The 26698-nt window shown below is 39.1% G+C and overlaps 2 protein-coding genes and 1 long non-coding RNA gene across 3 annotated transcripts in view; all 3 read right to left on the bottom strand.

Annotated features, from left to right (window-relative positions):
- Positions 1-950: 950 nt before the first annotated feature.
- LOC135082459 (small G protein signaling modulator 1-like) lies at positions 951-12299 on the bottom strand. The gene is made up of 10 exons (XM_063977255.1): positions 12170-12299; positions 11896-12055; positions 11432-11627; positions 10652-11183; positions 10163-10320; positions 9892-10016; positions 9256-9435; positions 8612-8738; positions 8055-8205; positions 951-1602 (listed from the first exon to the last, which is right to left on the bottom strand). Exons 1-10 carry the CDS (start codon positions 12282-12284, stop codon positions 1514-1516), a joined length of 1833 nt encoding a protein of 610 aa, XP_063833325.1. The 5' UTR covers positions 12285-12299; the 3' UTR covers positions 951-1513.
- A 178-nt stretch (positions 12300-12477) lies between these two features.
- On the bottom strand, positions 12478-13047 carry LOC135082273 (uncharacterized). The gene is made up of 3 exons (XR_010259381.1): positions 12958-13047; positions 12740-12878; positions 12478-12653 (listed from the first exon to the last, which is right to left on the bottom strand). It is a non-coding gene; the product is annotated as an uncharacterized LOC135082273 (long non-coding RNA).
- Positions 13048-13579: 532 nt separating this feature from the next.
- Positions 13580-26698, bottom strand: part of LOC135082458 (small G protein signaling modulator 2-like) — a 33457-nt gene continuing 20338 nt past the window's right edge. Inside the window, exons 3-8 of the mRNA XM_063977254.1 lie at positions 17241-17460; positions 16237-16354; positions 15691-15797; positions 15423-15547; positions 14377-14433; positions 13580-13751 (exon numbers count right to left, since the gene is read on the bottom strand). Of these exons, the coding sequence (XP_063833324.1) occupies positions 13580-13751; positions 14377-14433; positions 15423-15547; positions 15691-15797; positions 16237-16354; positions 17241-17460 (799 nt within the window). The remainder of the gene's footprint in view (positions 13752-14376; positions 14434-15422; positions 15548-15690; positions 15798-16236; positions 16355-17240; positions 17461-26698) is intronic.

Genomic DNA, 26698 nt, shown 5'->3' with positions numbered 1-26698 from the left:
TGTATAACTAATTTAATTTATGTATGATGATTGGTATACCAATTTTTCAAATAAGGATTTGAATCACATAACGTAACGAATATAAAGTAATCTAATACATTTTCCAATTACACAATAAAAACTCTAAAAGTCTAATCTTTTCATATGCAGATTTTTCATTTCACCCTGTATACAGCTATGATGATAATGAAGCATAATTCATAAAATATGTTTTTAATATTTTATTTTGTAAGTCAGAAATCGTAATACATCAACACCTGTATTTTATCAAGATATGTTATCAAAAAGTTTATTTCATATGATTTTAATCATTATTTTATTTATTCATTATTTGTGAATAAAAAATAAATGTACCTCAAGTATTAGTTTTAAAACATTACAACGTGAAAGTAACGACATAATAAATGCTTCGTATTTATCATTTGAAATTATAAATCTCAATAATAAAGAAACTTAAACTTTTAGGAATGGAGGTAAATTCCAATACAGTAAAAAAAATAGTTTTTTAAATTTTTCTTATAGGAGTAATTTTTAAATATTTATGAAAATATTTTAATATAAATGGGTAGGTATAATATTATAATTATTTAATTTGATAAATAATGTTTGTAAATAAATCATTAAGGTGTTATGTACTTATAGTTATAACATATTGATAATAATAATATATATTTTTTTTAAATACAATAATCAATAACCTACATTGTACAATCAGCACACGATAATAATATGAACGCACATTGAAATAAATATACTTTCCGTAAGTATACAATAATAAATATAACATTTAGTCTTTTTATAGATATTTGTATTAAATTCAAGATTTACCTAACTAATTAATATTCGTATAATAAATAAAGAAATTAACATTTTTATATATTTGTAAAAGTTTGCACTCGCCAGCACAATCGGACTATAAATTTTTATTTAAAAATCGCACTTATTACAACTACATTCTCAAGATTCCATACTGTTAAGCTTGATGTGCCGTCATCCGTGGTCATACAACACGTTGTCGTTAGTTCGACACCAGACAGTAATGGAAAATTGTTGGTAGGATTTGCAGGATAGGGTTTTAAATCTAATAGAGATCCGTCGGTAGGGCGCGAATAGGCGACATGACCCTATTAAGAAGCGCGTCGCATTCAATTGTTACAAAAATATTTACACATATTATTTACTTGTTTTGGTGGTGTTCCTTTGACTCTATGATACTTTCCTAATATAGGGTAAACATGTCATGATTGATGCCATCGTTTCTAAAAAATATTTTAGACAGTTTTTACAGGAGTGATTTTTAATAATACAGGGTGATGTTGGATAGTGTTAAAATATTTCTGTATTCTCTTAACCTTCTGTGTACTATTAAATAAGTATCTATCTCGTATGCGTCATGATATTGATTTATACCATATCATTGGATTCATTGCGACAGTGACATTGTATAGTCATGCAATTACCGGTGGCCTAGTTAGCATACATCTAGATCATATTGCATTACCTATTCCGAACCTTATTTGTTCTCAATTAGAGTCTGAACTTGCAGAACAAGGTCCCTCGCTAAAGCCAGTACCGCGGAAGCGTCGTGCCGCTCTGCCATCTCTGAAACAACAGTCTATTTTAATGTACATTCGATAGCACATCAGACTACAAATTTTTGTTGCAAAATAGCCTGTATCACAACGAAATAAGACGTTACTGTGTCTTGAGACTATTCACTTCGGTTGCTTGTAGAAGACTATGCTTGGTGCGGCCCGGCAGCCTGCTTATATTTCACTAAACCCCGCCTATATTCTAGAATAATACCAGGCCTCCGTCACTCGCCTATGCCGGCCGAGATAATTACCTACAGCCAGGCCTGGCTCACTCCGCGCGGTACATCCGATAATTACCTACAGCGAAGCGCCCCGCCGGCGGGTATTATATCAGTCGAGTGTCACGCGCGCGCCCGTCAGGACGCTGGCGTGAGTTGTAGTACCTAATTCTATGATCGAAGTATTATTTAAAAATGGACATAAAGAGAAAGAAATATTGTGCGGCGTTCGGGTGTTTAAATTCGAAAAGAAATCTACCGGATTTATCTTTTTTTTCGCTTCCCAAAGATGCTGAAAGGTATGTTGGCCATGTAGGTAATCTATACTTATAATAAATCTGTAGAGAGGTCAATTCTGTACATGAAATATATTTTCAAAATAACTATCAGGGGGTGATTAGTGATCGATACTGATGCCAAAAATGCAATCAGTAAAATTTTTGTCTGTCTGTCTGTCTGTCTGTCTGTCTGTCTGTATGTTCCTTATAGAAACAAAAACTACTCGACGGATTTTAACGAAACTTGGTACAATTATTCTTCATACTCCTGGGCAGGTTATAGGATACTTAGGAATTCCCACGGGAACGGGCATTAGCGGGAAAATCCTTTTGTATGAAAAATCTAAACCGCTTAAGTTAGACGCTTGAAATTTGGCAAGCAGGTACCTTAGTAAACTTAAAGCTTAGTTACAACAGGATATTGCAAAATTCTCACGGGAACGGGAATTAGCGAGAAAAAACATTTGTATGAAAATATCTAAACCGCGTAAGTTAGACGCTTAAAAGGACAATGTTCGTTCTCCATACATTGTTCGCCTAAGAACCAACAATTTTGACATATTACTACCCGAAAGCGAAATAATACGATTCTGTGTGTAAGAACAATGATTCCTGATGGACACTTGCCATAAAATTAATGATTAAGAATATTAAATCACAGCGATTTTATAATATGTCGTTTATGACAACATGGCGTCTAATGTATTGTGTGAATGTATGAACACCGATTCGCGAAAAATGTTTTGTATTGTCGTCACGCCGAGTCGCAGCCAAATAGTATAAAATAATAGAACAAGTTTTAGAAATACAACTCGGCATTCCACTTTTATAATATGCCCACATATTGCACGTAAATAAACAACATGAATCGTAGGTTGTTTCCACCCTTGTCATCTGACACATGAAATAAACTCCTATTGTATTATAGATATCGAAGCCGAATCGTATATAATAATAGAATGGGTTTTGGAGATCACTCGGGGTTCCACTTTTATAAAATACCTACATATTGCATAAAAATAACACGAATCATGAGTTTTCTTTTCACCATTTACATCTGACACGAGATAACAAACTCCTATCTCCATGACTACCGTCGTAGTCTATGCCAAAGACTACAATATTTTAAGCAAGAAGTTTCAAACCTTAGCGGCTACGGTAACCCCTGGGCCACATACATCGTGATAACATTCGGTCGACACTGGAACGAAGTCTTGCGATTATGCAAAAAAGCATCGTATTCTAGTGCGGCTATATCACGTTCAACCGGGGTTTTAATTCGACTAAAGTCCTGACTAAAGACTGGAAGAAAATACGCCGCATTGTATGAGCACTTCGTGTTCGTTAAAGCGGCTTCAGATTTAGAGCCCACATAGTTTTCTTTCCAATAATATCCGCAAGTAGCGCTGCATGATCTTTACAACAAAAACGGCAATAGTTATTAAGGTGCCAAAATTATATGATTACTTTGGCACGGTATTATACACGTTCGAAGATTTGTCATTTTCATTCATTTCATCATCATCATCATCATTTCAGCCACAGGACGTCCACTACTGAACATAGGCCTCCCCCAATGACTTCCACATCGCACGGTTGGTAGCGGCCTGCATCCAGCGCCTTCCCGCTACCTTTATCAGGTCGTCGGTCCACCTTGTGGTGGGTTGACATTGCAGAATATGACTTTTGATAGGTTCATCATAGAATTCGGCGGGGATATCCTCACGGAGGAAGTTCGTAAAAGGGCGGAACAAGATCTTATAATAATGCAAGGCCGAAGCTGTAACGCGCGTGCTCCTACGTGTAATCCGGCGAGTATGCAATAAATAGTAATGTCTGGTAAATAGTGGTAATACGTATCGTTCGTTCGTTCGTTTCAGCCGAAAAGACGTCCACTGCTGGACAAAGGCCTCCCCCAAGGATTTCCACGAAGACCGATCCTGCACCGCTCGCATACAAGCACCTCCCGCGACCTTCACCAGATCGTCGGTCCACCTAGTGGGAGGCCTGCCCACGCTACGTCTTTCGGCTCGTGGTCGCCACTCAAGAACTTTCCTGCCCCAGCGGCCATCAGCTCTACGAGCTATGTGCCCCGCCCCGTCTATGTCTATATGCGCTACGATTACAGGGTATCATTTTGCATAGTCGCAAGACTTCACTCCGCTGCTGTCAAATCAATGTCGCATAATGTTATCGCAATGTGTGTGGCCCTTGGCCAAATCACAGAAGCCTATGCGAAGAAAGAGCACTTGAATGACAATGAAAATCAGGGTTACCATTTTATAAGATCTCCTCACTATTGAGGGTAACAAAGTAACATTAATAATCTAGCCATTAATTACATTTATTACCTATACGAGAAAGTAAAGCAACATGCGGTTTTATTTTAATTTGTAAAATATTTGTAACAGTTTGTTCCAAGTTTAGTTTTACAACAGTATTGCTGTTTCAGCTGTCACTGTGAAGCTTTGGGAAAATAAATAAATACAAAAAATATTAACATAAATATTTATTTAAGTTTTTATGTTCATTATCATAATAAATGCCAATTTAAGTTACACTGTGTGACAGTCTTTGACACTAAACAAACTCTTCAGCTTAATAATACCTACCTACAGGGCGTTTTTATAGTTACTCTTGCTGATGAAACAAGAAGGGTTGATTCTACTACTGAAATACAACTACTTTTCTTACAGGACCAATATCAAATTCTCAAAAAAATTCACATCCTCGTGATGGTGATAATTTCTATGGAGAGGTTTTTTTTTATATTCGGTCTCTTGGGATAAGTTATTCCATTTGAGCAGTAGAATTAATCCTTTTTATTTGATCACATATAAAAATAACACAAGTGTGTGTGTTTAGGAAAACTTCTTCTTTGGTATGGTATCACTACGGAGTTATAATGTCGGCAACTCTGTATCACTGACTTGTAACTTTCAAACAGTATGAATAATAAGGGCACCACATTGGTTTTCTTTCTGAAAAAAGGCTTTCACTTTTAGTACTAACCCTTTAGCACTATTTCATTGAAATAAAAATACAATAAACGCACAGAAGACTGAAATTGAGTCAACTGACGTGACATTTATAATTTGTTGACATTATGACAGTTTGACAAGACTAGGGATTGAAAAAGTTTTAATTGAAAAAGTAAAATGACAATTTATTAAAACGATTCACAAGGATATAATCGATTAAAAATATTTATAAAATGTTCTGATACTTGCCTGTAGCGATTATCCAATCCTGGTTTCTACTGAAAAACTACTTCGTGGCAAGATTTTAATAAAATAATAAAATCTTTATCTTCTCTTTCACAATCTATAAAAGTTCATTTGGTCTATTATTAATGTGCTATTTGGACCTCACGTCTACGTATTGCCATCTGGCGGATTTTTCAATCGCGAAAACCCTCATTGGCATAGATTATGAGAGACTGGCAACTATACTAGGTTGATATATGTTCCTCACACTTCAACTGGCATTGGATTCAACATCGGATTCTGACACTTTTACAGTTATGATACCATGAATATCAGTTTATGGTCCTAATTATTTTTATTTTATTTACGACCTTCGACCAGTTGGACACTTTAGATAGCTTCTTGTAATAGTGTCAATATCTTTTTAGCTTTTAACGCAAATCTAGTCTTCAAAGCAGTTTAACGATTTATTTTATTTTCAAAATCGATATTTTATTGTCTATGATGGCCGCAGGAACATCACTATACATGGACTCCCAGCAATAAAGTACGGTAATGCCTCGTACAGATTTTATCGGCAAAAATTATGGAACTTGATAGGTTTTAGACCATGCCACGCACCAAAACGTCCGGAAGTTGTAATAGTATTATAGAATAAACGTTAAAAGACTTATTTATTTAATTTTTCGATGCTTAAGTGTCCATTAGAACGAAAGGGTGCTTAATGTATTAAAAAAAATAGAAAATAATTATGATGGGTTAATGTTTTTGGGCGGTTTTTTAGGCGGTTTCTGACAATGTCCTTTGGCATGCAGGTACCTTACTAAACTTAAAGCTTAGTTACAACAGGATATTGCAAAATTCCCACGGGAACTGGAATTAGCGGGAAATTCCTTTTGTATGACTGACTCACTGACATACCCACGCACAGCCTAAACGGCTAAACGTAGGCACTTGAAATTTATAAGGGACGTAGCTTAGGTACCGTAGAGGTGCACTAAGAAAAGAATTCCCGAAATTCCCACAGGAACAGGAATTACCGGGAAAATCCTTTTGTATGAAAAATCTAAACCGCTTAAGTTAGACGCTTGAAATTTGGCATGAAGGTCTCTTAGTAAACTTAAAGCTTAGTTACAACAGGATATTGCGAAATTCCAACGGGAACGGGAGTTAGCGGGAAAAAACATTTGTATGAAAAAATCTAAACCGCGTAAGATAGACGAACGGGGTAAAATGGGATCCACGCGTACGAAGTCGCGGGCGGCCGCTAGTCAATAATAAAATTCTTAGGATAGTATAGGATTCTTCTTTTTTCTGTAATACTATGTTTAATTTATCTGTCTTATGTTAAAATAGGTATGAATGAAGACATTGTAATAAAACAAGTTTTTTTAATCCTAATTAGGTATATTTGAAATGTTATTTTTACAAAGGTAAAATAACAGTAATACTTACTTACCTACATACGTACCTCATTACAAATAAGTAGATTAATTATTTTTTCACTAGACAGCAACCCTAACAGCGTAAGAAGAGTTCAGAGGCACGCGATAGAAAGAGACAAAACTTGTAGGTGAATAAAATTGTAGGTACGTAGTGCTGTGCGAGCTGAATTCCACTGTATCGCGTCGTAGCAAGACTTGCATTTATTTAAATCGTCTTGCGGAGTAATCCTTCTGTACCTGTACTATTACTTATTCTGTGCTACAGCGCGCGACAACTTCAAGTTGCAAATCAGTCATGGCTGCCACGCGCCTGTGTACACACGCGTACCTATACTCGCTCAGTCGATCATCGTCGCAATCAAGGTTTATTGTTCCAACAGCACTGTTATTCGTCTTTATAATGGAAAATCGTAATATTTAAAAATAATAATTAACTGTAGTAATTTAAATAATTAAAAATAACAGCATTTTTTTTTTAAATAAATTTGAAATACTTATGGCAAAAAGCTATAGCAAAAACATTATTTTAGCTAATAAAACATTAACTTTACTTCACCGTGTCTATTTTCCGACACTACACCTTTTAAAACTGTTTGTCCAATTTCGAATTATCGCAACACTGAAGTTTATTAATAGGTACTTTGGAGATGGTACGAAATACAAACACCACTAGATTAACGTTTACTAATCGTAAATACAATAATTGCTTCTCAAAATTAAGTTTTTATTTATTTTACTTTACTTAAACAACCCTGACGCTTGAGCTGCGAGGTAGATCAATTCTGATCACAAAAAAATTGCGCTCTTGTGAGCGTAGTAGTAAGGTGCGATTTCGAATGCACCAGGTTCGTTGGAAATTTTGCATTATTATTATTACCGTTAAAATGTCGGCATCTGATCCTGATCAAGGGAGTGCAATTTCTGTTGCTACTATTATGTATTCTGTGATAATACGCGGTCCGCCCGTATTCGGGAATACGCAAGTACTTACTCGAACTCGCGGGAGTCGTAAACAAATTATAAGGCGTCCGGATATGAGCCTTATTGCGTATGCGCTAAGGGCGGTTATTGCGGGCGCGCGTGCTATCGCTGTCCTTTGCGCGCTCGCGCTGTCTCTGTCTTTTTTGGTACTTGCCGAGTGCCGATGATTTATTACATATCTATAGCTATAGTTGCGTATACGTATTTACTGCGGTTTCTTTTGATATTTTTAGGGTTCCGCTCGCCGATTTGTAGTCGTCCTGCACAGAGAACGAGAGTCGGAATAGTCCCGTTGTCGCCTGCACCTGTACATCTGTCACTTGCAACTTACCATTGAAAAATTTGATAATGTCAGTGAAGTCCATGGTGTTGGCCAGTATGACGTCACGATACGTCTCCAGCAAGGCCAGTGCTATGAACAGCACCATGTGTTCCGACGCCACGTGCCTCGCCGCCCATATCAGCTCCCATGCTGCAAACACCTGCAAAAAAAATTGTGATATTTCACTACAATTTTCTGTATCTCTCACCAGTATGAAATGTGTTGCCAGTGATAACTTGGAACGGAGACGTGATCCCTTACTATAAACCTTATAAGTAGGCTCAAGGTCACCCAAAAGGCGATGGAGCGTAACTATGCTCAGAGTTTCCAGAAATCCGTTGGAAAAACAAGGTAACCACTATATTAGTACCACAATAGTTCTCGAGTGGCAAACACGGACCGAAAAACGTGGGATTCGGTGGATCGACGATCTGGTGAAGGTTGCTGGTAAAACCTGGATGTGGGCAGACTGGTCGTTCTGGAAATCCATGGGCGAGACCTTTGTGAAGTAGTGGACGACATAGGTTGAAAACTTAAAACGAGAGCATTACTCAAAGATAACTTACGTCCTGGTAAAGCAGTTCCCGCTTGAAATCCAGCAGGAACCAGCGGTAGCAGAAGTAGAAGTGGGTGTAGTCGCCGTGGGCATGCATGAGCTCATATAGCTCACAGTCGAGGATCTGGATCAGCGACCTGGAGGGAAAATAAATGGATTGAACCAAAGACATTTACAATGATAACTCTTCAAATAACAAATTGATAACGACAATGTAAAAAAATAGTACAGGATGTTAGGCGAAACAATGTAACTTTTCCAGTGCTCCCATCATCATCAGCCACAGCTTTCCATATCGCCAGGTTGGTAAAGACCAGCATCCAGCGTCTTCCGGTTACCTTGATGAAGTTCTCGATACTCCTTGTGGGTGGGTGGACGTCCCACGCTGCGTTTTTCGGTCCGTGGCCTCCACTCCAGAATCTTGCTGTCCCATCGGCCGTCACTTCTGCGTACTATGTACCCTGCCCATGTGTCTAGTGATCCTTCTCATCTGCACCCAGCGCCCTTCCTGCTACCTTTATGAAGTCTTCGGTCTTCCTTGTAGGTGGATATCCCATGCTGCGTTTTTCGATGCCTACGTGGCCTCCACTCCAGAATCTTGTTGTCCCATCGGCCGTCAGTTCTGCGCACTATGTGTCTAGTGCTCCTTCTCACCTCATATCCGCGAAGTGCGCGTCCATGGCCTGCCCCGAGGGGAAGTTGTCCCGCGCGCGGTCCATGAGGCGCGCAAACAGCGCGTGCGCCGCGGCCTCCTCGCGCATCGTCACCAGCAGCGGCGCCGCCAGGTCGCACATGCCCTGCATGTAGCCCATGTCCAGGTGCTCCCATACGTATCTGAAGAAAGTAATGAGATTTAAGAGCACCTCAGACTGCTGAATTTAGTTCAAATCTAATTCTGTATGAGTGTGTAGATCTTTACCAAGGCACCTAACACCCACCACAACTTTGGGACAAAATTATCAGCTGATGCTGAGAAGAAGTGAAGGAAGAAACTTAGTCATCTTTAAAAACGAGTTATGTATTTACTATTATCTTTTATAATGCGAACAGCTAGGGACTGGAATTCGCTGCTTGTTGCTGTCTTTCCCGAAGACTACAATCCGGCCCTTTTCAAGGCGAGAAGGAATAGGCACTTACAGGGCAGATATGTACCATCCTAAACTACATCCCACTTAACACCAGGTGCGATTGTGGTCAAATACCTGTATTTTTATGCATAAAAAAGTCCTCTCTCAGAGAAAACAGACCATTCATAAATTTTTTCTTCAAATGTTTTCAATTTCTACTTACGTGCACATAATATTCCTGAGCTTGTCAAGGTTCTCATCGGTGAAGAACGGGTAGTTCCTATCACAGCGCTGCACATCTTTTTCTATGCGGTGCAAATTCAACGCGAAACTCTCCACCAGCTCATTCTACAATCAAATAAAGATTATTATGACGTAAGTATTGTGAATACCCAGCTATGGTAGTCCAGAAGTCTGGTCTACTCGTGTAAACCAGTCTTCTATAAATCATAATTTGGGAACATCATTTGGGATCTTCATCTGAAAATTCTTACCGAATAAACGCCACCATTAGAGCTAGCAGGGGACACGCAGTTGGACCTCGCTTCAGGCCTTTGGTCGCCCGCCGGTTCCAAGGTATCGAACGAAGCACCCGCTGAATGGGACTCTTCTCGGACTACACCAAGGGGACTGCGAGCTGGGCTCACGTTAGCTGAAAATGAGCAATGACACGCTAGGCTATAAACAATATGTGGCTCTCATCACACCAATAGTCATATTAATGTAGGGACTTCCTTTTGTGTTAGGAGTACCTTAGTCGATTAGATTATTGCCAAGCCCCGATTTTGCAAATGAAAAGGTGACCTACTGATTAAGTCTGCTCTCCTTCGCTATCAGGGCAATTATAACTATGAAAACTTTCAGACTAGAAATTACAGTTGCTTTAAAATTTTACCATAACATAATCAGCAGTTTTCCGAATTTTCCATACAAATTTTGGATGATAGTTCTGATCCTTTTGTTGTTATGTTTATCATTCTTACCTGTAGTGCCACCAGACGCAGGAGATCCCGAAGCAGCCAAATCTACTGATGGATTTGTTATAATCACACTCGTATGCTGCTGGACTGGACTTTGCTGTGGCTGGGCTTCATCTATCGATGACCTTAAATCACTGCCGTTTAGGTTCATATTCGCACTATCCACACTACATAAAAGTCCCCTTCCATCGCCTTTCTGAACTATACCTTCCGCTAATCTCTTTATCTCCGCAATGCTTTCTCTTCTCATATCAGGATTTTCTACAACACTCTTAATATGTACTTCTTCGTCGTCGTCTAAGTCTTTCAGACTGTCTAAATCTATATCCCTACTATCACCCGTCTCAGTCTCTCCGTTAACTTTTGTATCATCCTTCTCTTTTTCTGAGTCCATCTCGATATTATCCACTTCGTCTATGCTCGGGGCTCGTGAAAGGACTGGTTTGACGTCAGGCCTCTTTTGGTCAGTTTCACTTGGTTCGGGCGAGACGATTGGTGGATTATCTGATATGACGCTGCAGTCGTCTTCAAACACCTGCAAAATTCAAACACGTGAAAATTGGTCTTTCAACCTAAGGCAAGAAATAAACAGAGAAAGCAGTAGGACACAAGAGGTAAATAGAAAGACAAATAAGACTAAGTTGCACCACCTTATTTCAGTCGGGACTGTAACCATAACCAGTATTTTTTGTATGGAGTTTTACAGACATTTGACGTTTGTTAATGCTAAAGTAAGATGGTGCAACCCAGTCTAAGTATTCGTTGTTACGGTGGGGTACTGACTTCGCAAGGTTCTGAGGTGTCCACCGGTTTCGGCTTCCCCGAAGCCTCAGTGAGCCTGGCTATCGAGGCAGCAGTGGCCTCGCGGTCGCGCTGCCTGACTATCGCCTCGACACACAACCACTCGGACATCGTCGTCTCATACTGCCGTCGGCATGCTACGTCTTGTTCTATTCTCTCTTCTGCTGTTGACCCAAATCTGAAAAGTCAAAATTTTGAAATCCCAATTCTCAGCCCATTCTTTATCATACTTTCTGCGTCCAAGCATACATTCTTTTTTGCACATTTTTATTTTTTATTTTATTTAATTTTTTTGCTGGGTATACCTACTTACAATAAACGAAATTAAAGCAGTAGCTGTTTCTCCAATTCACTCCCCCAAACCATTCCATAAGCCTATGGCAGCTTTTAATATCAGACACCATCGTTAATTTAGTCCAAATCATAAAACAAAAACTTCTACTCACTCGTAGTAGCCGAGGAGATAAGGCCACACTTCCCGCCTGATCTCGTGCTGCACACCCTTATAGTAGACCAGTCGGTAAACTTCGTCTTTGTCAGTAACCGCTCCTCTTTCATCTGTCATGGACTTCCATAGTTCTTCTGTTAGGCCTGTCTCTGTGCCCTCTGAAATTAGCAATAATAATGGGATAATTGTGACTTCTAAAACTATATCAGTTCATAGGTTTTATATGGGAGCAACCAAAGACAGATAAGAAATAGACACCTTTTTTGACTTACCTATAGGAACTATATTCGGATGAACAAGTCCACTGAGATGCGTCCTAACAGTGGACAAGTGTCGGCAGTAGGCGAGCCATCCATAAAACGCTCGCGATATTATCTGGCGGCGCATCGTACTGCACACTAGCTCGATTGATGCAGGCTAAATAAATGAGTTGTAACATTATAAATAGACAGAAAAATAAAAAAGTTTATTTTTTATGAAACACCGCGTTGGGCGCCAAGTTTTAGAAGTGGCGCCCAACGTGTGATTTAAAAAATAACGTATAAGTTAAGAAGGATTACTTCTATGAATTTACCTGTTCCATTGGCTGTGGTGGTGGCACAACCTGTGGTGGTACTCCATTGTGACCGATTGGAGGAGGACAGTCCACTGACATTGTAGATGAATCTGATGATGTTGTGGAGGTTGAAGCAAGTGGTCGACGAGGAGTCCGCGGGGGTGACGACACTGCTCGCTCGAGGAGGGAATGTCGCATTGCTGTTAAAAGAAAAACATTCAAGAAGTTCTGATGGCTACATGGTGGGTAGTTTCCTGAAAGTAAAGCAGTTATTGTAAATACTTACCTTCTCTATCTGTAATGGCATTGTTGACGATTCGAAATACATAGTCGCCAGCGGCTTCTTCCCACTCAGCCTCTTCTGTCTCTCCGCTCTCACAGAGGCTAGGCAGAGGACGTCTACGGATTTTGCCTCGTCCGAAGACCTGGAAAATCATAAAGTAGCGTTAAATGTGGCTTGAAATAATAAATACTTCATGTAAAGGACATGCAAAATTATTTTACCTTTCCAGTCCCTCTTTGAGACCATAACGGTGGGTCGAGTTGTCCGTGCGGTAACAAACCAGTTTCTAAATTACTTAGAAATGATAGCAGATGTCCCCCTGAAAATACGAGAAATAAATCAAGATGTCATACTCATATTTCAATGCTTATTATTACGGTCTTGCACAATGCACATGGTGTATTTATTTTTCACCTTTATAGTTCCAAGAAAAATGTAAAGAGGCAAGATTATTGGTTTTGTGGTCCCAATAATGCAACTTGTTATAGCGTGACGGAAATAAGTCGCGGGAAGCACCTGGATGCGGGCAGCACCAGGATCGGTTATTGTGGAAATCCTTGAAGCTGTGGGATTTGATGTTCGTTCATCCACTATATGGAAGCTAAGGTGTTAGTGCTTCCTTCCAAACGGGTGTTGTGCTCGGGGACCAAGGTCCAATTGTCACCATCTTGGTTTGTCTTTATACAATACTTAGCAGGGTAGAAAACTCTGACACCGCGATGCAGGATTGTACGCGCGGTGGTGTGTGCCATAGTGGAGTCGTAACAGCGCCATCTGTTGGTACACTAGTTTGTAGTGGCGTATAGTAGATGTCGCCACAAAGCCTTTGTCCAGCAGTGGATGTCATTTGGCTGAGCCGAACGAACGATGAACATTACCTTTAGGGAAGTGGATGGGCGGGCGCTGCACGCCGTCCTGGCCGACGAGGATGAGCGCGTCGCTGGCCTGCGAGCGGTGCACGTGCACGTACACCACCTCCCACACGCATACTTGCAGCGACATCGCCCAGTACACGCTGAAGACACAGTTTACTTATTTTATGAAGGAATTAATGCAGTAAATGGGTAGGTTATATAAAATCCTCAGCACATTTCTGTTCAATGTTCAATTTGAACCTAAGCACAACAATGATATAAGATGTAATAGTGCTTAGGTTCAAATTCAAGTTATTTATTGTCACATGGGTAAAGGCTAACAGAACATGGTAGGTACAGGTTGTGATTCAGCACCAAAATACTTTTCTAAAATACGTTAACTTGTTCTTTCTTTCCATTAAGGTTAGGTGAGCGGGTTTGCCACAGATTTCAAAATAGATTTAATTTACATCTTCTACGGATTGATTTAAAATTTTCTACAAATAAACTAAATAAGCATGTACTTACCTTAATTTACTAAGGGGTGTCAAAAAGCATGCCAAAAAACATCCAATTAAATGAGCTAACTTTAGGTGACCATTGACCATACCTCCTTCATTTAGCTTGTACAATGAGAATTTAGGATGTCATCAATCAGAGCCGCCTGTAGACAGTGCACTGGGTCACCAAGCTGCTCAGAGCACAGGTACTTTGCAGGACTAAGAGATTGCACTTAGGATAATCGATGTTTGATATTCTTGTTCCAGAAAAACTAGCACAACTCACCAGTCGATGCACAGTGGTCCGGCACAGAGTCGCCTGTAGACAGTACACGGGGTCGCGCTGCACAGAACACAGGCACTTTGGCAGGCTGACGCATGCACAAGGTGGAAGCGGAGCATACTACACATAGACAACAAGCTTGCGCTCTTACTGAAGTAAAAGTGACAACGGAATAAACAGCCTGTACATAAAGGAAAAGAGGTGTAAATGGTGTGGCGTATCTAAAAGCAATAAAGAACAAAAAAATAAATACATCTACACGAGATTACTAAAGACTCAGGCTGAGTTGTACCACCTTATCATGATTAATAAAAACAAAATAAGTTTTTCTCTTACCTACCTAAGGAGCCTTTACATGTCTCATAATCTTTTTACGGTGCAACCCAGCTTTAGGAATATTTTATATCTACTACATAAAAGTACCGTTGAAGCCTACTCCAACAAATCGGCAACAAAAGATAAACAAAACTTCGTACTTTACCCGACATTGAGTTTTAGATCTGGGGCTCGATAAATAAAGGTGTTGTTGGAAACAAGAACTCGCAAACAACAAAGTAGCTAGTCTACACATTGCCTACAAATGTTGTGTAAATATTTTCTAATCAAACATCATGGTTTAATAACTACGCATAAAATATTACCAGTGTAAACTTTAATCTACACAAAACTAGTGACTACAATCAGTAGCGGCGTAAGGGGGGGGCGGTGGGGGCGGTCCGCCCCGGGTGCCAAGCATCAGGGGGTGACACAAGTCGCGCAGATTAGTACTCACTGGCACATCTGCATGGAAAATATGTCATAATACGAAGGGGGTGGGGGGTGCGATTGTCTTTCAATCTTCGAATCGGTAGGTAACCCCAAAAATCCTGGGGATACCAGGGGGTGCCTTAGGACTTGACGGGGGGGTGATCGCCCCGGGTGCCAACCCATGCTACGCCGCCACTGACTACAATACATATTTACCTTGCTCTACATAGCAGCTAATTTACTAAAACATCAATAAGACAACAGAATAAAAAATGCTGTTAAACTTTAGTTTTAAAAGGTACCTTTTATCAATTCCTTCGCTCTCCGCGTAACCATTCATGAGTTGGTTAGGAGTCCATTTGATGACGAGACCTGCTGCTGTCTGGTGCAGGCTCAAGTAGCCTGGCATGGGTTCTTCTACGTCTTTCTATAGAGGAAATTAAAAAGGTATTTGCAATAAAAGTCTTCTGCTTTAGGAATTAAGGTTCAAAATCATTTAGGCATTTCTATTACATCGAAATGGCTTACCATTACTGTGACACTCTAAATGGGACTTAAGTTTATGCTTACCGGTTGTACTCTAACATTATTTTTGCCATACAAAAGTGTAGCTGTTGAATTCTGATGTAAACTTTCCACGTAGTCCTTTGCCGTGGATCCACCAGTCTTTCCAGAACCTATAATTACACAATTAACATTATAAGTAAACACAGTCATTGGATGTCCTTAAGATATTATAACGTGAAGAAGACGTGTCAGGTAGGAAAATTATTTCTACGAGTGACGGAAAGCAACGCGATGGAAGCAGAAAGTCTGTGGACATGCATATTTTCTACTTTTTGTTTTTACCTTTTCTGAAATCTAAATCTCAAGTTTTGAATTTGAATAAATATGCCGCCTGGCAACGTTCCGCTGTGTTTCTCACTCCCGTAGTGATAATGTGTTACCCGGTGACATGGTGACAAGGGCGACCTAATATTGCATCCTACACACGTTTACGTCGCGTAACGTTGCGTGGCGACATAGTTCACTGCGTTAGCTGTTATAATAATATGCTAGCTAGCTAATGGTCCTAGTAGAACTTAAATAAATCAAATAGTATTTCTGCTCATTCACCCGTGTTAACCGCACCGCTGTCGTCAGAGGAAGCGTTCAGGCTCCTTCTGAAGTTCAGTATCGGTCTTCTCACAGAAGGTGGTGTGGTGGTGCCGGCAGACATGCGATGTCTTTGTACCTGGAAATAGAGTTATTAAGTTTTTTTTGTCTATTAAATATTTGACCTACTGTCTCTTACGATAAATTATGGAATACCCAAAATTCAATAAATTGCCGAAACAAGACGAACGACATGATGAGCAACACACATTAGTAACTGGATTACTAATGAACAATGTTAAAAAAGCTTTTTGTGCCAGACTGAAATCAGGCAGCAGTTGTAAAAATAATTTGTTGTAGAAATCCTACAATAAATAAAGGTGTATTAACCTCATGTTTTCATCCCTGCATGCGAACCACGTAGCCCTTAAGATGTAAGTTATTTTAGGGCGCCAGTGAGAGACTAAAAACACTCGTTTATTATTGCGGACTACTTTTCTTGGGTCAATATCCTCTGTCATGTGGGTACATTTGTCTCTAGGGAGACAGTGTGTTGTGAAATATGACCACTGACGACCTATTTATCCAGGCGATAGTCCTTTTTCCTGTTACCAAAATAAGTTATTTTTTATCCTCATCAAAATGACACTATCTTCACAGTTTTTGATACAGACTTCTTCATCATCTCGTAGCTCTACACTTTAAAGTATCTATAATATCATTATGTTAATGATGCATAAGATGACTAATGCATATTATGCATAGGCACTATGTTATTTTAAATATGTATTAATACGCAGCTTGTAACAGTGATGCATGATAATGTGGTTGCAACAGCTAACTGACAATGGGCTTCTAATTCACTTACTATATTGTGTAAATGGGTATATGTATTGGTCGGAAAAACGGTTTAACCTACACACTGAGGCACGCAATCATATTTTTTTATGAAATCCAGATGTATCAAAGCCTGAGATTCCCTGCCTAAACAAGGAACGATCAATAAAAAGTCCATGACAGTTTACCAGTTCATCCGCTGGTGGATCCGTCCAGAAGCACGCCGGGGCCTTCGCCTTGGAATACTCCAAAGCACAAGGTCCGACAAGCAAAGAGCTCAGCAAGCTCCCGTACTCCGGGTCAGCCACCAGGGCGTCCCGCTCGTAGTACCGGGTGGCGTTGTTCACCAAGTGCTCGATGATCTTCGCCAGCTGCCTCTCGAATAACGCTATCCGGATCCAGAGGTATCTGCAAAGAAGTTTATTAAGTAAATGTTGAACTATTATTATTATTATTAAGCACTTCTCCAATTGGAGCCAAATTCTCGAAGATAAATTCTTGTAATTATTTTCCTTTTCCTAAACAATACGAGTTAAACTCAACGCTAAACCTGAAATAATTTACGCCCCAAATCACCGCGTAATTGTGTAAATTCGTTTTCTTTTGATAGAATAAACAATGGGTAATATTTTGCCGGTACAATATTACGGTTCACTTAAATCAGAGGCTGCGATATCACGAGACAAATGGGTCAGGTGCTGCGTAGACACGGGAAAGTAGAATAATAAGTCTGGTTCCTTATATAACAGGGAAATATCTTTGTTTTCTTAGATATAAAAACATAACACAGGGTGAACAGACAAAGACAAAGGCAAAAAAAAAGACATACAGCCGAACATATAAACGTCCTCCTTTTTTGAAGTCGGTTAAAAAACAGACAAAGGTGACTGAGTTTCTTCCGCCATTTCTTCTCAGCACCAGCCCATATGTTTTTCCGAAGTGGTGGTAGGGCAAGCTATATTTGGGACGTGTATGTATAAGTGCTCTGAAAAGGGCCTATGTACCTACTGTATAAACTATTTGAATTTGAATAACCCTCTTTCTGGCGCAGTCGGGTAAACACATCAAAGATACATGCTTAGGCATGGTTTCTAATTTGAGATTTTTGACTTGAGTGCGCTTATCTTCAACTTAAGTAGTATGATTTTATGGCTATAAGTAGAAAATGAGCACGGTTCAAACCAAACATCTCAATTTTGAAACTGGAGGTTACTTGGATTTTATTTCCTTCATAGCCAATACGTGCACTACGACTTAACCGCTGATCGAACCAACCGAGGGGTTAGTAAAATGAATGATAAATACCCGAGATAAAGAAGGGTGAAATAACCAAAGAGGAAAAGTGATTCAATCTCATTTCGGATTTAGAGCTTAAGACTACCTGAGATTTGGGTAAAATACGATAAAAAGGTACTGGCAAGAGCGGTATCCTTCCGTTTGGCCAAATTACTTTTCGCCAAATTTCACTTCGCAAACAACTTATCGCCAAAGTTTTATTACCCAAATGAACGTTTAGCAACTGTACTTTTCGCAACTAATTCATTTGGTCAAATTATCATTTGGCAAAATTTTACTTGGCAAATGTTTATTTAGCAAATGTTTTATTTTGCCAAATATTATATCCCAAATAATTTGTTTGGTCAAATTGACACTTCACATTCTTACCCACCGTTACCCACAAATCAAAGCATAAGGCAGATCATGGTTTTAACAAGAATTTTATGTAAAACAAAGAGATTGCAGAAAATAGTAATTGGTTGCAGAAAGTAGGTATTGCAGAAAATAGTAGGTTAGGTTAGGTTAGACCAGTGACCCTTAGGCCTCAGCCTCGAACTTAGCGGGCAGCGGGGCGGCGGCGGCGGCGGCGCGGGAGCGGCAGGATCTTATGCGTAAAATCAAATAGACCGGTTCTCGAAAACAGCGGCGCGGCAGCCGTTTATGCTCAGAATGCCAACTTCTCAAAATGCCAACCGCTCGCAAAATGACAACTTCTCAGAATGCCAACTTCTCGAAATGCCAACTTCGCGAAATGCCAACTTCTCAAAATGCCAACTTCTCAAAATGCCAACTTCTCGAAATGACAACTTCTCATAATGACAACTTACAATTATAATGAATGCAGGAGTGAATGCTACCACAAATAATAAAAATTATTAAAAAGACCATAATATATTTACAATATCTCAATATCTTTATTTGTTACTATACAATCTATGTTTTTTGTTTATCCAATTTTGACAATGATTGTAACAATTATATAGGTATATGTCATTCAATCGACATTTGAGATGAGAGATTGATGCGATACGACCCTAGTGTATTGATTGATTGTATAGTAACAAATAAAGATATTGAGATATTGTAAACATATGGACTTTTTAATGATTTTTATTATTTGTGGTAGCATTCACTGCTCCTGCATTCATTATAATTGTAAGTTGTCATTATGAGAAGTTGTCATTTCGAGAAGTTGGCATTTTGAGAAGTTGGCATTTTGAGAAGTTGGCATTTCGCGAAGTTGGCATTTCGAGAAGTTGGCATTCTGAGAAGTTGTCATTTTGCGAGCGGTTGGCATTTTGAGAAGTTGGCATTCTGAGCATAAACGGCGGCAGCGGCGCCGGAGCGGGCAACGAGCGGGCAGCGGCGAGGGAGCGGGCAACGAGCGGGCAGCGCACTCCTTCTTTTGCCCACAATAAATCGAGCGTTAGGAATAAATTTGAATCAAAATAAAATTGTCGCCGTTGTTCAGACATTTCGTTTGCAAATAAAAACAAATATCTCGACAACACAACCCCAAACACAACACTTCGCCGCTAAAGCGCCACGCGAGCTGCCCGCTTGTTTCGAGAACGGGTCTGCGTTGCCCGCCCCGCTCCAGCGCCGCCGCCGCTCCCGCCCCGCTCCCCGCTAAGTTCGAGGCTGAGGCCTTACGCGCGAAGGCGAGCGAAGCGTGCCGCGGTAGCGGCCGCCGAGCGCTAGAATCACCTCTATTGTTAATGAATCATTTGGAAATTTCGATAAAAGGAATGAAATATGAAAATTAATTTAGAATAAATTTTATATTAACTATCCACTAAACAAAATAATAACCACAAGCTAATTTGTATTCCATTCTATGCACCAATCAAATTATTTTGTAAATAGTTTATCGTGAAATCTTTTTGCCAAATGAAACATTTCGCAAAGCATACTTTGCCAAACAATAATTTGCTTAACAATAATATGCCAAAAACGACATTTGCGAATCAAAAGTTTGCAATAAGTTGTTTTGCCAAATGAGAATTTGCCAAATGAAACTTTGCGAAACGTTGTTTGCGATGTGATAATTTGGGAAACGTTTTTTGGCCAAACATCCGGCAAGAGCACATCAGACTATACATTTTCGTTGCAAAATAGCACCTATTACAACCACCATAAGATCCTTTAGAGTTCAGCTTGACATGCCCACTACGAAAGGTAGAGCGCAGATTGACTTGGTGTTAATTGTTAATTAATTATTCGCCATAGCAACGGCCGGAATTAAATTACAAGTACAATGGGGATTTAGACTAAACACTGTCTTACGTAGTTGTAAAAGTTTTTTTTTTTTTTTTTTCAAATAATTTGTGCATTTCATACAGGCCGTTGTTATCAGCCCGCTTTTAGCGACTGAAATGAATTGAAATACATAGTTTATTCAGTACATAGGCCCTTTCCAGGGCATTTATACACGTCCCAAATATAGCTTGCCCTACCACCACTTCGGGAAAACATATGGGCTTAAAAAGTGATCTCTTGTTTGGAGTAGGTATGACACAATTAGACTCAACATCTATGACTACTAATTACCAATATGCTAGCCCCTGCTATTCTGGTTAATAAGAAACCCATCATAGCAGAAACCCTGCCTGTACTTCTTATTTTATTCTAATAGAAGCTAAACAAGTCAGCTAATCCTGTATTAGATATAGTATATTCTGTGGCTATGGATAGTTATGTACACTTCATTCATCGATTCCTTTATCCTACTGAATGTTATTGGCAAAGAACACGCCAATTTAGATGAAAATGATCTACGCTATCGTTCCATCCCCTTAAGCTTATGAGAGCACTCCGCAGCAGATATTGCTTCTGAAACGACTGTAATACGTCACTAAATCATCCAGCGACGTGCGAGCTCGTGGCTTCGATATTGGCTGCATACGATATCCTTTTGAAGTTGCCACTTTAACGTTCTTGTCACTAGGCAATAGAATTTCCATGGTATTCAAGTTTTATTGCCAGAAGAATGTGAATTTTAAAACATTTAATATTTCATATTTCACCTGTAACTAACTATTTATTACAACGGTTGCTTTGTCTTGGTGACTTGCCGACTACATCAGCTACAGTACGGTTATTGGTATGAATCTCGAAGATTACTACTATAAGCATATCGAGCTTCAACAAAACTTTACCCACTAGGAATCACAGACGTTTATAAATAATTTATGTGGGTAATACTTTAATTACTTTGTTTTTATTTATTTTAGTAGGCTGACTTTGCATTTTCTCGGGTTCCCGATTAACAGCAGATAAAATCTTGAAAAATCTAATCGCCATTATTGCGTTCCGTTACGACCAGCCATAAAAAGGCAGTAAAGAAATGTACAGAAATACCTACAATTTTATGACGATGAAAAGACCACTTTATTACACGGACATAAGATGGAATATTTATCGATGGCACAGTAAATAAACCAGATCGAATTACAAAGGATAAAGTTTTTTCGAATTTCTATTAAGAGACGATATCGATATCGGATTCTATAAAGTTTCGACAACGATAAAATGAACGATGTCGATATACGTAAAAAATATATTTCAGTCACGCACAGCATTACGTATTTACATACCTTTTACGTACAATCACAAAAGTTTTTCACATTCGGGCGCTTAGCGCTCCCGCATGGAGACCAACACGACGAGAATTTGAATTTTATCCCACCATTCGAATTTTCATTGTCGCCCATCTTACAATGAGCCCCAGGATCAGTCGGCTCCCCATCAATTTGTAGAGACATCCCAAAATGAGAGGGATCAACCAAAGTAAGTGCTCTCCAAATGTATTCCAGACACGTAAACGGGCAATTGGGATGGAAAATGGCGGAGACTGATTCGACCCGCAAGTTGTTTTGCGAAATGTTAAACTGAATTAAGTATGATTTAAAGTGTGAAATATTGAATTTGAAATTTATCGAATGCCGATCGTTATGAATTTCAAAGAAAACCGAGTTGTCGGTAGAAATAATACAATATCAAGTTCCAGTGAAAGCTGGATAATACATTTCATTTTAATGAAGAGCTTATAATAGGAAATGGGTTTAATTTCAATTTCTCAGTAAACTCCAATATTTCCAAGGGCTTTTCAAACTAACTTAGAAACAGGAGATTCCACAGAGTCCTTCAAAACTCATCTTCTATTCAAATCAAACTTAGATTGCAATTGTTTTACAAGTAGGCAAGTATTATCGACATATTTGTAGATAAATTCTTCATCTCGGTTGCTAGCCAAATCAAATAAGATTCCTACTTAATAATAATAAAGACAATAATAATAAATAAAACGTACAAAAGGCCCATAAGCTGATAATAGTAATATACTAAGGCGGCAATATTCATAAGAATATTCAGCAAATTCCTCAGCAACATAAGCGAAATATCCGATAGCCCCGTAGGGTCACAATCACAAAATAACAAGGCACCCGGCTCCTTAATGGAATATTTATCGTCCTTATTGGAGCCTAAGCTTAACACTTAGTTATTTGTCCTTTTACCCAGCTCATCTTTTGGTCAGTGTTTTTCTTCATAAGGCTGAATATGACAAGTTGGATCTTTCTTCAAAATGCGGTGGAAATTAAGAGATACTGTAAGAAAGAATCATCACCATCATTATTTCAACCATAGGACGTCCACAGCTGAACATAGGCCTCCCTCAATTATATCCATAATGACCGGTTGCTAGTGGCCTGCAAGGTTATGAGTGGATACCTTATGGGTGGCGTACGCTGTGCTTTCCGATTCGTGGCCTCCACTCCAGAACCTTGCTGCCCCATCTGACGTCAGTTCTGCGTACTATGTGCCCTGCCCATTGCCACTTTAGCTTGCTAGGCCGATAAGTAAAGAATATTCAAACCAGAGAAAAGGCTCCCACAGACCAAACGCGGGTCAGAAGCAGTGAGGGTCAGTTGCAGCACGACTGAGGCACACTGAAAGCAGCGCAGTTTCAAAGCAATTGCAACGCGGGCGGTTGTCAAAAATTTAAATATTCGAAAACTAATAAGCTTTCAACGCGCTGCTACCGCCCTGCGTCCGGTGTGTCATGCTGATATGGCCGCCATAGCAATAAAACAGCGCGGGCCCGCGTTCGCGCCGCTTCTGTCCCGCACCCGCGCCGCCTCGTTTGTATTCTGCCCGCATTCAAACTGCGCTGCTACTGCCCTGCGTTTGGTCTGCCCAAGGCTTTATTCTGAAAAAGAAGCCGCTACAAAAGAAAATCAGCGTCACCGATAAAAGTATTTCTAAGATTTTAGTGTGAGCCAAGCTCTGAAATCCTAGTTGCTGGAGCAAAACATTTCACTATTCACAAAGGAAGCTCGTTAGATTCCGATACTGATTTACCTAATGAATACTCTTTCTGAACGGGTGAAAAGAGGCGTCGCAAACTTGGAAGAGGGTTTCGTTTATTTAATACGATAGTCGATACTACTGCTACAAAGTATTTGTTTTGTGTACTGCTTACTTACAAATAATCTTCTATCGTTATGTGTGTAACCATGCATAAGTCTCGACCGCCGAGAGACCCAACCAGTGAAGGTTAAGTTAGTCCCTGGATAGTTTAAGAGCCACTGAACCCGTAACGAAATTAATCAGAGGAAAAGTGAAGATCGAAGTATGGGCGGTCAAGTTGTAGACCTTGACGAGTTCAGATAGGAACTAGAGGTGGGAACATTCCCATGTGTTAACCATTACGTCAAACTAACTGTGCCGCATGACGCATGTGACGTGTCTCTACGAGACATAGTATTGTCTTTCTTTAATTGAAATATTAGGCAATTTCAAGTCAATATCTTTTTCTTTGCAACGTGGAAGTCATTAGGGGAGGCCTATGTTCAGCAGTGGACGTCCTGTGGCTGAAATGATGACGATGATGATCTTTTTACCTGAGAAAAACTTTGCAGCCTATTTTCATTGTATTCAGAGGAATACAAAAAATAACGTGCTGTGCACCTCCAGAGTTATTGAATGTATAACTGGGAGCTACCATAAGAAGGTGTACTTTACTTTTACGTCCAATTTGCAACTCTACCTATAGTGTCCACAAACTTCGTCGATGCAGGCAATCTCCTTAAAGCAATTTTATAAAACTCCAGTGAAGTTAGTTTATCCTACAGCTGTTGCCTTGTTTCGCTCATTAGGCAAATACTGCTTTCGAGATATAATGAAAACTGAAAGATATTAAACTACGTTTAAGAAAATACAAGTTTATAGGGAACTTGAGGATGTTGAATAATATTAATACTAGCTAAAAAGAAAATACAAGTTCTTAGCTGTAATTCTGTATAATACTGATCGACTTTTAACAGTCTAGACGCAGCATTAGCTAAAGACTCGATCTAAAATTTTTGATGGATCCATACCTGTGTGTGTATGGATATGGATGGATGTCCTATGACATAGGCTGATATATTACCCTCCTTCGACTTACGCAATCGTTGGGTAAAAAAGCTTCGTGTGCGAGTTACTTTAGGGCTAGTCTAACAATAGATAGATAAATGTATGTATTAGGTTTAGGTATTGTTTTAGTAACTTATTCGTTTCCACTCGAATTGAAATGTCTTTTACTATTCACTGAACCGGATAGGATTCCGCCACTCTCTGTGACAATGGATTGAAATAAATGATATTGTGATTTTATATATCAATCGTAGGTAACAAATTTCAACTGAGTTCGAGTATTACTGCCGAATCAGTAGCTTTACTTACAGGAAATTGCTATTTTACCGAACCACCCAAACTCATTCGTATGATCTCGCAAAAGAGTCCAATTTTCTGAATTTATCTCCATCAAAGTGAAGACAATATATTTGAACAATACGCAAAGGTCTATAAAATCTTTTCGTTTCTTCTTTGGGAGAATTTTGCGAATATTTTACAAATTAAACATTGATCAGATTTTATGAGTATCTGTGAACATCATAGATACCACGCAGATAAACTAAATTCCTACTATGGCTTTAGCAATCAACCTTTGCTGGCCAGCTCAATAATTTAACTACAGAACTATCGCCGCGGTTTCTATTCACCAACTTTAATAGGATGCCAGTTTCACAGCTCTGTGAAAACTTGTTTAATTGAGCATAGTTGTGATTGCGTCCTTCCCTATAAAGTTGAGAAACATAAAATATTTATCAGTGTCTTTAGAGTTCCCTTTTCAACGAAAAAATGAATGCATATAGGATCAATAACGTGTCAGTAAACTTTCTGGGAAATTATTACGCCCCAAATATGGACTTGAATTACTTGAATATACCTACCTTTTGCGGTTTTCAGACCAAGTAACGTAACAAAAATGAATGAATCTCTACCGGTTTCGATATAAAGTCTATTCTGCAATAGCCGCAGTTTTATTCATATTCAAGTTCCGTGTCCTGACACCCACAATTCATAATGTATAAGCCTACTTATTTGAATTTCAGGATTTCTTTACCAATTTCGCAAGCAGACTGACAGTATGACAGTCATATAAAGATATCGGTACGAGATGTGAGATGAAATAAAAGAAACATTAAGTGACGGGTTTGCTATTTCTATAGGTATTATGTAGGTTTTTTTATTCCTACACAAAAACATGTTTAGAGCTCATATAAAAACTAGCTATAACTACACATATCACGAAGACAAGATCTATCTTCCTACAAAATATTTCTTACTAGAGAAGAAACGTTAAATCATAGTTACCACAAGTATTATTCATTTTCTCGTGTTTTCCGAACTCTTGATACCTAATAGCCCGGTAATCTGTGTAGGCGTAATCTGCTGATCATAATAGTACAGACGCCAACTCATCGTGCTAAACACTCTGGCATCTTATTTAATGGTAATAGGGTTGATTTTCCAACAAAAATGTAGAGTCGGATGTGCTGTTGACTGTACATTATTCCGCGGTTTGGACCCCTGACCTTGACCTCGGGGGCCTCGCCCGAGACTCAATAGGGGTGCTACTGAATCACCTGACTCGATCTTATAGCTTTTCTAAGAAAAACGTTCTACTTTAATTGTCTTTGAGTTAATGCTTAGGGTTTATCTCATAGGGTAGTAGTTAAATAACGGACATTTGTTAAAATCAATACTATAACAAGTTAGGTAACCTTCTGGTGAGTTTAAAATACATTCAAACAATTCAATGGAATGTTAACAGTTTTTTGGAAATGTTCCTTCTGGTTATGCATCAAGTAACCTCAGCTTGGGCATTACCTATTGGCAGAAAGATAACGTGTGTAAGTTGACTTATGGGGCAAAAACTTCGCCAAACCAAAAGCATTATAGAAAACATTAACAAATGTAGCTTCTTTACAAAATGTAGCTTCTATACAATAATAAAGAAACAAAAATTAATTTAGTCTTC

The sequence above is a fragment of the Ostrinia nubilalis genome, chromosome 21 (genome assembly GCF_963855985.1).
Source record: "Ostrinia nubilalis chromosome 21, ilOstNubi1.1, whole genome shotgun sequence".
Classification (NCBI taxonomy): Eukaryota; Metazoa; Arthropoda; class Insecta; order Lepidoptera; family Crambidae; genus Ostrinia; species Ostrinia nubilalis.
The sequence above is the reverse complement of the archived record's forward strand: the minus strand, read 5'-3'. Positions and strand labels throughout refer to the sequence as shown.